The sequence below is a fragment of the Artemia sp. Qi Xiang Cuo genome, chromosome 13, assembly GCF_049724085.1.
Source record: "Artemia sp. Qi Xiang Cuo chromosome 13, ASM4972408v1, whole genome shotgun sequence".
NCBI lineage: Eukaryota > Metazoa > Arthropoda > Branchiopoda > Anostraca > Artemiidae > Artemia > Artemia sp. Qi Xiang Cuo.
This window is the reverse complement of record NC_142806.1, coordinates 50454977-50467785: the sequence shown is the minus strand read 5'-3', so window position 1 is coordinate 50467785 and position 12809 is coordinate 50454977. Positions and strand designations below refer to the sequence as shown.

The following is a 12809-nucleotide window of genomic DNA, read 5'->3' as shown; positions in this document are numbered from 1 at the left end:
TTAAGTGAATGAGCTGTTGATTTTTTAAAAAGTCTTTGTCATTGAGATTGTTTAGAGTTGTTTAGTGAAATTTTGAGTGAATAAGTTGTTGAATTTTGTTTTACACCATTTTCGAGCCCGTGTTGAGTTGTTTAGTTTATTTTTGTGTGAATGAGTTGTTGAATTTTATTGTTGTTGTTGAGATTGTGTTGAGCTGTTTAATTAATTATGAGTGAATAAGCTGATGAGTTTTATTTTACGCAAATGTTGAATTCGTGTTCAGGTATTTTTTAAGTGAATGAGCTGTTGATTTTTTAAAAAGTCTTTGTCATTGAGATTGTTTAGAGTTGTTTAGTGAAATTTTTTGTGAAAAAGTTGTTGAATTTTGTTTTAAACCATTGTCGAGCCCGTGGTGAGTTGTTTAGTTTATTTTTGTGTGAATGAGTTGTTGAATTTTATTGTTGTTGTTGAGATTGTGTTGAGCTGTTTAATTAATTATGAGTGACTAAGCTGATGAGTTTTATTTTACGCAAATGTTGAATTCGTGTTCAGGTATTTTTTAAGTGAATGAGCTGTTGATTTTTTAAAAAGTCTTTGTCATTGAGATTGTTTAGAGTTGTTTAGTGAAATTTTGAGTGAATGAGTTGTTGAATTTTATTGTTGTTGTTGAGATTGTGTTGAGCTGTTTAATTAATTATGAGTGAATAAGCTGATGAGTTTTATTTTACGCAAATGTTGAATTCGTGTTAAGGTATTTTTTAAGTGAATGAGCTGTTGATTTTTTAAAAAGTCTTTGTCATTGAGATTGTTTAGAGTTGTTTAGTGAAATTTTGAGTGAATAAGTTGTTGAATTTTGTTTTACACCCTTGTCGAGCCCGTGTTGAGTTGTTTAGTTTATTTTTGTGTGAATGAGTTGTTTAATTTTATTGTTGTTGTTGAGATTGTGTTGAGCTGTTTAATTAATTATGAGTGAATAAGCTGATGAGTTTTATTTTACGCAAATGTTGAATTCGTGTTCAGGTATTTTTTAAGTGAATGAGCTGTTGATTTTTTAAAAATTCTTTGTCATTGAGATTGTTTTGAGTTGTTTAGTGAAATTTTGAGTGAATAAGTTGTTGAATTTTGTCTTAAGCCATTGTTGAGTTCGCTTTGAGGTACTTTTTGTGTCAATGCATTGTTGAATTTTATTGAACGCCTTTGTTGTTGAGTCGGTGGTTATTTAACACCTTTGTTGTTGAGATGGTGTTCTTACGTTCAGTGAATTTTGTGTGAATGAGCTGTTGAAAATTGTCTTTTACACCACTGTTGTTTGTGTTGTTACTTTTTGGGTGAATTAGCTATCAAAGTTTATTTTACGCTATTTTTGTTGAGTTGGTTTTGAGTTGTTGAGTTAATTTTGGGCAACTGAATTGTTTAATTTAATTGTATAAGTATACAAAATATTAAAGAAAAATATTAAGAAGAAAATGTAGAAAAGTAACGACGGAAAAACATACGGAATGAGTTGCAACCGAACGATTTAGGAGTAAATACTTACAATAAAACAAACCTCTCTTCATTCAAGTACGCATTGCGCTGGAGTCAACTAAAAGAATATCTTCGAATGTATGGTTGATGACATTTAGATCCGTTTAAATTCTCAAAAAATTCTATCAAAATTGAACGTCTACCAGAGGTTAAGTGCTTGTTACGGAGTATTGTACGTGTCTCTTCATGGGCCCAGAGTTTGATTACTATTGAAAGAATAAAGGTTTGGTATATATTTAGTTCAGCGCAAATTCAGCATACTGAACATAACTATTTGTAGATTCGGTTTAACTCTATTAAGCTTTTTATTTTGGGACTTATAAGGCCGTATCTAGAGGTGGGTTAGGGGCTTTGAACCCCCTCCCGCCTAAAAAAAGATCCGACTCGTGAAAACATAGCAAAATGCATATAAGCAAATTTTTGATGCATTTTTAATTTTTTTTTGTATACCCCCCCCCCCCCCGCAAAAATATCCCCCTCTCGAACACAAAACCTGGATACGGCCCTGGCGACTTAATCCATATAAGGAGTGAATTGAGGACGATTGAGGGAACGCTGTAAACCTGTTTTACCCACAATGGAACAAAATATCCCCTGAACTAATCTAGCTGAGTTGCTACCACTTCCTATTGTACTATTTCTTTATATATGGTGTATTGTGTGCTGCTAAGTCAGGTATCGACGCTCTCTCTCTCTCTCTGTCTCTCTCTCTCTCTCTCTCTCTCTCTCTCTCTCTCTCTCTCTCTCTCTCTCTCTCTCTCTCTCTCTCTCTCTCTCTCTCTCTCTCTCTCTCTCTCTCTCTCTCTCTCTCTCTCTCTCTCTCTCTCTCTCTTCGTTCTTTCTCTTCATCGGCAGTTAATCCGCTCGGACTTTGTAGCATTAGCCGTTGAGGGCATTTTTTACAGCATATACCTAGATGTTTTAGGAAGAGATTGTGGTATATTTCTTCCTTTGACATTAATTTATTGGACGTATAAAAACATGCACGATTTGAGAGAGGTTCCTTTTTGCCGTTTTTTACATTTTAATCTTGCATTCAATATTTTGTTTTTCTTTTGCTTTACGGCTTGTTTTTTTTTTTTTTTTTTTTTTTTTTTTTTTTTTTTTTTTTTTTTTTTTTTTTATGTCAAAATTAGCTCAGACTTGCAACTATGTTTCCTTATCCAGAATTTTGACTAGTCTCTCGAATTAATTGTAGGCTTTTTCCATCCGTCGTTAAAATCTAGAGATATATTTACATTCATGATCTTTTTCTATTTTTGATAACTACTTTCTATTTTTGTTTTCTTGACTCTCTGAAGTTTTGTCATTTACGTGGCTATGTTGTGTCCCTTGGCAACAGCGAGTGTGCCGGTTTCTGGAGGTTAATACAGTAATGAGTAGTAGCAATGTTGCCGGAAGGGTCGTGTAATGCGCAATGTGGGTTTTTTGTAATGTTGTCATGTCATGTTTTCATGTTGATTTTTTGTCATTTTAAATGGTTGCGGATTCAGTTTTCAAAGTAGTTTATTTAACATCGAGAATTTTTTGAAAAATTTCATCTTCAATGCGTTTTCACTCTAAGATAGCCCTTAGGTGTATTTTTGTTTTTTTAGCTGCGTTGTCTTACATCGGGCATCCAATAACACTGGTTATTAGTATTTCTATTTATAAATTCTTATCTAGTTGTATATTCTGAACTTGTGTCATTCACTTTAGAAAATTGAGTCATTTGTAAGCAAAGACTGTGTCAGTTTCTGATGGCTTGACACTGCAACAAGTTACTAGAAATGTTGCCATATCGGGCGCGTTTGTGCTATTTGAGCGTTTTTAAAGTGGGTTGCCCATTCAATTCTTCAAAGCAGTGTGCTTTCCCAAGTAAATTAAAAAAAAAATCGCATTTGATCTTTTCTCTTCTCATTGGTTCCAACGTCTTTACCTTCCAAAACTAACAAGTGTATTTATATACCGCCAACACTTACAAACAGCTTCACCACATAAGAAAAAAATTTAGAATAGTGAAAGATTTACAGATAGTAACTGCCTAGCCGTTTTGCTGGGTGCTTCCCCGTTTTTTTTTTATTCTAAAAGCACTATAAAATAGCTGTAAATTTTTAAATTGTAGAGTATTATCTAATAAAAATCGTATTAAAAATAATTTGTAACATACTTTCAATTCAATACAAATAATTTTTTTATTATTTCAGAGTAGAACAAGTATGCTGATTCCAATGCTATCATTATCATTTTTGTACTTGTGGATTATACGCCACTCACTCAAGTATACGCTGTGTAAAGCTCGATAACAAACCTGTTTACTCTGGTAGTATTAAGAAATCATTTAATTACGCTCAGTGGAAAACAAGTGGTGGGTGACAGAATACATTGGAATTGTATGATTTGGTCTATATATTTGCGCATTAGGGGGGGGGGAGGGGGAGGTAGGTTACCCCCACCCTCTTATGTACGAATTTATAGCCCAAATTTGTTTCAAAAATATTATATTTTCATCATGTTTTCGTATTTTTCATTAGGGTTAACCTAACTTTACTTCTTGAGTGAGTGGCGTATAATGCACAAGTACCTTTTTTTCGCTCATTTCAAGTTTTTCTCTACACCCTCCGTGAAGCTGAGTAAAAACATATCAAGTTAGCCCTTGTTATTCAGAAAAACAACGAACTACGGGGTGAGAGTGGAGCAAACAAATCATTTGTTATGAAATGGTGATTTAAAGTTACACAAAGAACTCTCTGGTCAACTGAAGACAAAAAAAAAAAAATAAATAAATAAAAAATATTATGTAAAGTCTGGACAAAACCATAAGAAACTAATCATTGAACGAGCAAAAAAAGGAAAATTCTTTTAAACCAGCTGCGGTCACACAATAGAAATGGAATACTTCTTGAGTGAGTGGCGTATAATACACGAGTATTAAAAAAAATAAAAAAAATAAATTTTTTTTCTGCGATTTTCATGTTTCCATATGCGAAATCAAATGTTTCATTCCCTCCCCCAACCTTACTCTCCCATTTCTTATTTTATTTTACAAATTTTTATTTTTTATTTAAAGAAAAAGGTCATATAAAATTCTTAAGTAACTCACTGAAGTTGCATTACACGACATTCAGCCCAAAGACAAGTTAAACCGGAGAATTTCAAAGAAATAAAGTAAAAACTATGTAAAACTGTTAGCTCTGACCTGAAATAATGTAATAAGACGTAGTCTATTGCTCTGATACAGTGGCGTAATTTTGTCAAAATCCTTGGGAGGGGGGGAAGTTGCAGCCAATTTCCCCAAATCATATAAAATGCCAGTAAAAACTAAAAAATAAGCCATTTGGTACCATAAAGGTAATATTTAGTACTTTATAGTACTACAAAGGTACTTTGTAGTACTATAAAGGTAAATATGTCCTGAAAAAAACTTATCTATTTCTGTTGATGCTTGAATTATTCAGTTTTATCTTAGTTTTGACAATATTTTGGAAGAAACTAAATTTCTGCTGGGAAGGCAAATTGGGTTTGGGGGGGGGGACCGAGGCCTGGGAGGGGAGTTGCCCCCCGGCTCCATATAAAATTACACACCTGCTCTGATATAATAAGTGCATTTTGACGTAGAATCCGAGTTCTTGTTTACATATAGGGTTATCAGTGGTTAGTTGTATTCATATACTGAATTAAGTTCTTTTATTTCAAACGGGAGGGACGAGCAACTTTCAAACTTAGTGCCATCATATTTTATTAAACAGTTTGTGGTAACGAACTGTAGATAAGGAGCGACTCGTACTAATAGTAACCAAAACAGAAATTACTATAAATAATCAAGCTAAACTTAAAACGAACTAAACTACCTAAAATAAGGATATAACTAACGCCCCCAAAAGCCTTTTAAAGACCAGCACACCATTGACGCTTTCCTGGAAAAAGATTATTTCAAGCAGTGTGTTCTTCTTTACCATAACATACAAAAGAAGAAAACAAAAACACCATAATAACCAACATTACAGAAAGTACTAATGAACGTAGATTAAAAGTTTAATATGCATTGATATCAATTCCTGAATGCCTCATCAACTTCGAATATATTAAGATTATAAAGGATTATATTGCATATATAGCAGTGTTACAGATTCGTCATTGTGACTGCCTAGATGCATTTGTTTTTGATTAATTTAGTTTAACACCCCCCTCAGCATTCCCTGATGGATTTAACATTAATCCTGGATGGTTTTAAAGTTTTAGGCAGACAGGGCAAAGAAAACCATAATGAAGGCAAGATATTAAAAAAATTTTTAAGTTGTATCGATTCGTGACGCCAAAATCTAAACGTCATGTTTGTCTGTATCTTCTACAATCTACAATCTGCATACGGAACTTTTTTTAATTACAAAAAGCACTAGGTACAGCAATTTTCTTTGTACGGGGTTCGATCCTGCTTTCTTGGGCCGTAATGAAAAAAAAGTAGAAAAAAAGAGACCCATCCAGACATTGAGGGGGGGGGGGGAGAATGGGCACTGGGACAAGTTTTGACGGTAGGATAGCAATATACATTTTGATTATGCCTATTTTGTTGGTCATCTGATTCCTCATTCCCACCGAAAAAATATTTCATTTTTGAATTGTCCATTCATATAAATATAATCTCAAGTCTGTTGTTGGCTATGCTAAGAAATGTCTATACATCAGCCATTATAAAAGAAAGCGAGCGAAGTATTAGAAAAATTAAACTTATGGCCGTATTCCCCATTAGTGGGTGCGTAGGTTCAATCCTGCCTGTCGCACGGAAAGCATTGAAAGGTACACTTTGGATAATTTTTTTTCCTCCATATGTCAAATAAAATTTGATCATCTCTGTTTCTGTCTGGTCAATTCAGTTTTATTCTTCAAAATAAATAAGCACAAGTTGCACCACGAATGCGCCGCGATATGACACTTTTAAATCTGTTTAAAAGTGTCTTGTGTCTAAAACCTTTTTGGGCTAATCTTTCGACTTGTGGTAGAAAATGAAGGAAAATGTTACTTTCCTGTGGCATCATATATTTTGCAATTACTGAAAGGTAAAACTTGTTAATGTTTTTTTTTTAAAAAGCCTCTCTGATAATCTAGGGCTGTGGGTTTGAGTAAGTTGCTTCTCTTGGTAATGCATGTCTTTAATCTTTAATCTCTCTCTCTCTCTCTCTCTCTCTCTCTCTCTCTCTCTCTCTCTCTCTCTCTCTCTCTCTCTCTCTCTCTCTCTCTCTCTCTCTCTCTCTCTCTCTCTCTCTCTCTCTCTCTCTCTCTCTCTCTCTCTCTCTCTCTCTCTCTCTCTCTCTCACTCTCTCTCTCTTTCTCTTAATGTCTTCATTCTTTATCTATTGCTCTCTTTATCCTTCCCCAGGGCTGTATCCATTGGAGTACCTGATTTATGTCCTCCCCCCACGACAAATGTGTCCGACTCGTATAAAAGTAACAAAAATACATTTAAATAATTGTTTGTTGTTTTACCATTTTTTTGTTTGTGGTAACCCTCCCCTTTTCGAACAGAAATCCTGGTTACGGTCCTGTCCCACTCTCTTGCTTTTTCTCTTTCTTTCGTTCTTTTGTTTCCATATCCATCTTGTGACTTCTTTCCTCTTCATTCAGCTCCTAGTTGTTATACAAACACCTCTTTTTTTAGGCACAACAACAACATTTTGTTGGATAATGAAGGTCACCTCATCCACATCGATTTTGGATATATGCTGTCTTCCTCACCGAAAAACTTAAATTTCGAATCCTCACCCTTTAAACTAACTCAAGAGATGGTCGACGTAATGGGTGGCAAGGACTCGGATATGTTCAAATACTTCAAGGTCCTCATCCTACAGGGTTTAATTGCTGCCCGTAAGCATTATGAACGACTGCTAACTATCGTTGAAATTATGACTCTTGGTAATTATTGGGATTATTATTTTATATTCATTTTATTTATAGTACCTAGTTTCTTTATTTATAATATTATTTACCAACATTATTTTGTGTTTTTATGTAATATATATATATATATATATATATATATATATATATATATATATATATATATATATATATATATATATATATATATATATTTATGCTAGATGTTTTCCAGAGAAATTGCTTAAGGATTGTTCTGGGTACCCGGCTGACTGACCGTATTTCAAACAATAGGCTAAAGGAAATGGGAAATTCGTGGGCGGGTCTAAAAAGGGAGGCTTTGAATAGATGGGGGTGGAGGAGGAGCGTGCGTAGCTGTTTTGGCCTCAGGCGGCTTGGTGCTGCGGTGAAGTTTTAGTAGTAGTATATATATATATATATATATATATATATATATATATATATATATATATATATATTATATATATATATATATATATATATATATATATATGATAGAAATCGGGCCCTAACAGATGGTACAACCGAGGCCCCTTCCCTAGATTTCCTAACGCCATTCCCCTTTTCCCATTAAAGGGAAAACGCTGGACATTGTTTGTTCATCCTATAAAATGAACATACAAGAGAGAGGTAGAAACTTATTGACCTTTGAAAAGAAAATAGACCTTTCGAGGAAATGACTTTAGCTTTTTCATTACTTGGCAACTAGGGATTTTGATTTGACTTAGTTTAAGAAGGGGATCTTGTAAAGAAGATAGGCTTGTAGAGGTAGACTTTAATATTCACGACCAAATGTTGAACACTATGTCGCAACAGAATCCTGCTTTCGTTGATTAAATTTACGAATTAAATCTCAGCCTATGCCTTATTAGGCCAACTTATCTAGGCACTGGGATGAGCAGTGGCGTCAATTCATAAAAATTTAGAGGGAGGGGCAAAATATATTTTAAGAATTTATGGTAGTAGGGCCAATTTTTTTTTTTTCTATGTTTTCAATGATAGCAAAAAAGCGTATTTTCAGTAAAAATACCGCTTCCCCAAGGTATTTTTCAACATCAGGTAGAAATTTTAGAAAGCAACCCAAGAAGCTTGAATTTGGCCTTCGAGGCTATCTTTTCCAGAATTATTTCCAAGACTTCTGGAAGAGGTATGGAATTTTTGTCTCTGGCCCTCAGAGAGGTAATTTGATGTTCTTCAGAATTACGATTCAAAATTGTTCCGGAGAAGTTTACTTTACCAGCTAGGATAGTTCTGTGGAAAAAATGATTTCTTTTTAGAAAACTTTTGGTAATTTTACAAACTTCACAGTCTTTTCTACCCTATTTCACGAATCGGGTACTCAAAAACAATTTCGGAAACAAATTCAGGATCTGATTGGCAACGCTGTTCATGGTGGTTGTTTTTGAAAAAATAATAAATAATTGTATGTAATTCGGTGTGAAGAAGGGAGAGTTTGTGTGTGGAATTTAGAGAAGGAGTTAGAGTGAGTCTTAGTGTTTAATTTGGGAGTATTTTTGTTTTGTTTTGTTTTTAGTGTATAAATGGTAGGAAACCATATGAGTCACCTGTGACGTAAAAGGAAGTGTTAGTGTGCAGGGTTGCCGGAAGTGTCAGTGTGCAGGGTTGCCGGCTATTAAATTTTGGCTGGGGGACCTGTGAGTGAATTTTTTTTTTTGGCATGTAGGGTTGCCGTCCGGTAAATTTTGGTCGGAGAATTTGCGTGTCGAAAAGGAAGAATAGGTAAGTTGAGTGTTGGAGAGTAAGTTAGTGTGTAAGTGTGAGTGTAGAATTAGGTGGTTGTTTTTATTATTTGTGATTTTTTTTTGTATTTGTTTGTGTTTATTGTTAAGAGAAAGTAAAGGAAAGTGTGTAAAGGAAGTGTGAGTGAGAGTTTGATAGCGTTTATTTATATAGTAAAAAAAAAAAAAAAAAAAAAAAAAAAAAATAAAAAAAAAATGTCCAGAAGTATAGTTGTGTTCGATTTCAGAATGATGGAAGAATCAGTCCTAAATGAAGTACGAGAAATCGACATTCATCGGTTTTTCAAGGAACTGGGCCTAAACGCTGGAGTAGTGAGAGCGATCGACTCCGATGATCTTAAGAGATTCGGACAGGTGCGAGTCACTATGAAATAGGTAATGCTGGCAAATGACCTCGTATCAAAATGCAAAACGAATGAACCGAAGATGCGATTCCAAAATAGCGTATATCCTGTAAATGTAGACAGATCTGGACGACGCCCGGTCGTTGTCCAGTTGCGAAAAATCCCGGGAGAAGCTACCAGCGAGGACATAAAGAAAGAACTACAAGTTTATGGAACTGTTCTAAATATCAGAAGGAAAGTATACAGTGGTGACGAGTTTATACAAGTCTACACTGGTCGAGCGAACGCATTAATGTACATTGAAACGCCAATACCACCGTCTATCAACATTTTCGGTGGCGATGAAAAAATAAATGTTTTTTACCCTGAGCAACACAAGGCCTGCTACATATGCCACGACAAAACTCATGAAGCAAAAGATTGCCCTAGAAACAGAAGAAACATGAGAAAAAACAGTGTTTTAAGCCCAAATCCGATTGGCAGACATTTTAATAATCCATGGGGAACGCCTAGGACTGTTGTAAGTCAGCCGTCAGGCTCATGCAGCGCCCTAGAGGGAGTACGGAAATTCACACCATCGATGACCGTAGACATTATTATAAATAGCACAGATGAGAACGTACAAATGGATTTATAGAAAGCGAAAAAAAATGAAAAAGCGCAAAACGACCTTGAAGAGAAAATGGAACAAATCAACCAAAGAAACCAGAGGAAGTCCAGAAGAGAACCCAGAGACCCCCTACCACCCAAAAACCATCTGAAGGGGTTAAGAATCGAGGAGGAAATATACAAACACAAAAAAGGACCCTCAGCGAAGTATCCATGGGAGGTAATGAAAACAACCAAGCAAAAGAAATAAAAACAGAACGAACAGAAAACGAAACCAATTCAAACAAAGGAAAAGGAAATAAATAAAAAAACTGAAGATATTTTTTGTCAGTTTTAGAATTTTAGAATGAATATTAACAATTGGAACCCTGAACTTAAACGGGCTAAAGCAAAAAAGCGTCAGGAAGTTTTTACGAAGTATCTGAAAGCATCAGGTTTTGATATATTAGCAGTCCAGGAGTTTGACATTTCTCGTGTCTGTGGAATACAGGCAAGTGGTTATTCATTCCTCTCAAAAATTGAATCTTTCGACAAAGGTTTTTTCTCGAAGTAAGATATTGCAGTTGACCTAGAGAACTTCAAATATGAAGAAGATGGAACCGTATGTAGCCTTCAGATTGAAAACATCACGCTCATAAACGTGCACGTTCCTTCGGGAAGTAATAACATCAAAGTCGGAGCTGATTTTATTCAGAATATCATACCAAGATGCGTCCCTAGAACTGAGTTTAAATTTTGAACGGGAGATTCCCATTGTGTTGTCGAAGAAAAGGATATGCAAACAAGAACGGGGACGAGTACCAAAAAGAGAGTAAGTGAAGATATAAAAAGCTTGGTAAAAGCATATGATTTAACATACATGTGGGTTCTAAAGAAAAAGAATGAGTCTTCTTTCACCCGAATCGGAAACCATGGAGCAAGTAAAATCGATAGAATTTACATATCCAGGGAGATGGAAAAGTCTGTAAATTCCATTCAGCATGAGCACGTTTTATTCTCTGATCATTACGCGGTCCGAGCAAGTATAGGAGATGTAAATAGGAAAACATGTTTCAGGAGAGCTCCGTATTGGAAACTACACCCTGATACTATCAAGGATAAAGGAAACAAAGAAATAATCCGAGAAAAAATCCGCAAAATACTCACAGAACGACAACAAGACGAAAGCCACCTAACAGCGTGGATTAAATTTAAAGGACAGATCGTAAATTTTCTAAAATACCTTCAAAAGGAAAGCGAAAGAGAGCGGTTAGCTCATGAACAATTTTTAATAAACGTCCTTAGTCAAATGAAAGATGACATAGACCAAAATACAGGCGATCCGATTTTTGAATACCATGTAATAAGATGACAATTTAAGGAAAACAACCAGAAAAAATTTGAAAACTGGGCAGTAAAAAATCGTTTAAACGATTTATATGAGAGAGAACAAATAAGCCTGCCGACAATCTTGAAATCTAAAAGCAAACGAGAAGAATGCAAAATTGACAGAATAAAAACTCATGATGGAAAGATAACAGATGATCACGAAGAAATAAAAAAGACGGTATACGGTTTCTTCTCAGAGTTATATAAATGGAAAGGAGCAAGAGAGGCAATTACTTTTGATGATTTTGAAGTGAAGCGAAAGGTTTCAAAGGACGAGAATGAAATGTTAAGTCAGCCCATAACTGAAGATGAACTAAAACAAGCTTTAAGTTCTACTAAAACAGTGAAAGCCCCAGGAAGAGATGGTTTTAGCTACGATTTTTACAAAGTGTTTTTTAGTGAAATCTCGGAAATCATGTTATCAGCAATGAACGAGATGATACGTGAAGGAGCTACACCGGATCAGACCCTAGCGATCATCACATTAGTGCCAAAAAAGGGAGACATGCAACATATCGAGAACTGGAGGCCCATCTCTCTACTTCCCTGTGATACCCGATTATGCTCCAAAGTACTCATGAACAGACTCAGAAGGCTGATGGGAAACATTCTGGGTGAGACCCAACACGGGGGCATAAAGGGTCGAAAAGTCCAACATATTCTTGCAATTTTACGTGACTTACTCCTTAGAAGAGAAGAACTATCGGAAAGTAATCTCAAATGAGTTTGAATATGCGTTGATTTTATCAAAGCTTTCAACTCGGTAGTCCGGGAAGTCCTATGGGAACTGATGACGGCGAAGTATTCGTTTTGTGGTTAATTTGTCGTTTTTTACAAGAACCTATACCGTGGCGCAGCGGCGAAAGGGGTGGTAAATAGTAGCCTCACTGAGGAATTCCCCCTTGAAATATCCCTCCGGCAAGGTGACCCAAGCTCTTCATTTCTGTTCGAGATCTATCTCGACCCGTTGATAAAATACATAGAAGCCAGAATAACGGGTATCAGAGTACTGCCAACTTTAGTTCTCAAGTCTGAGGCCTTTGTGGACGATGGGAATTTCTTCACCGATGGAGTGAGTGACATTAAAACTGTAATGCGGGGCCTAGAATGGTACGAGAAAAATTTTGCCGTCAGGACTCACAAGAAAAAGAGCAAGATCCTCCCGTTAACAAAAAGCGCAAAGGCGAGTTGGATTAGGAGCTTGGAAAAGGAAACTTGGCTGGAAGTCAATCCTACAGTATAGACACTTGGCGTGGAGTTTTCAGCCAGAGGAAATTGCTTGTAGAACGCATGGGAAAATAAAGTACTCGAGAGTCAGTGTTTGCTATGTGGCGAAGATAAAGGCAGG

General features: G+C 35.5%; 1 protein-coding gene across 2 annotated transcripts in view; it reads left to right on the top strand.

The window, feature by feature from the left end:
• Nucleotides 1–12809, top strand: part of fwd (phosphatidylinositol 4-kinase beta fwd) — a 233133-nt gene that overhangs the window by 206840 nt on the left and 13484 nt on the right. For both annotated transcript variants that reach the window (XM_089099304.1, XM_089099303.1), the window contains exon 13: nucleotides 7142–7395. In XM_089099304.1, coding sequence (XP_088955430.1) covers nucleotides 7142–7395 — 254 coding nt within the window. The remainder of the gene's footprint in view (nucleotides 1–7141; nucleotides 7396–12809) is intronic.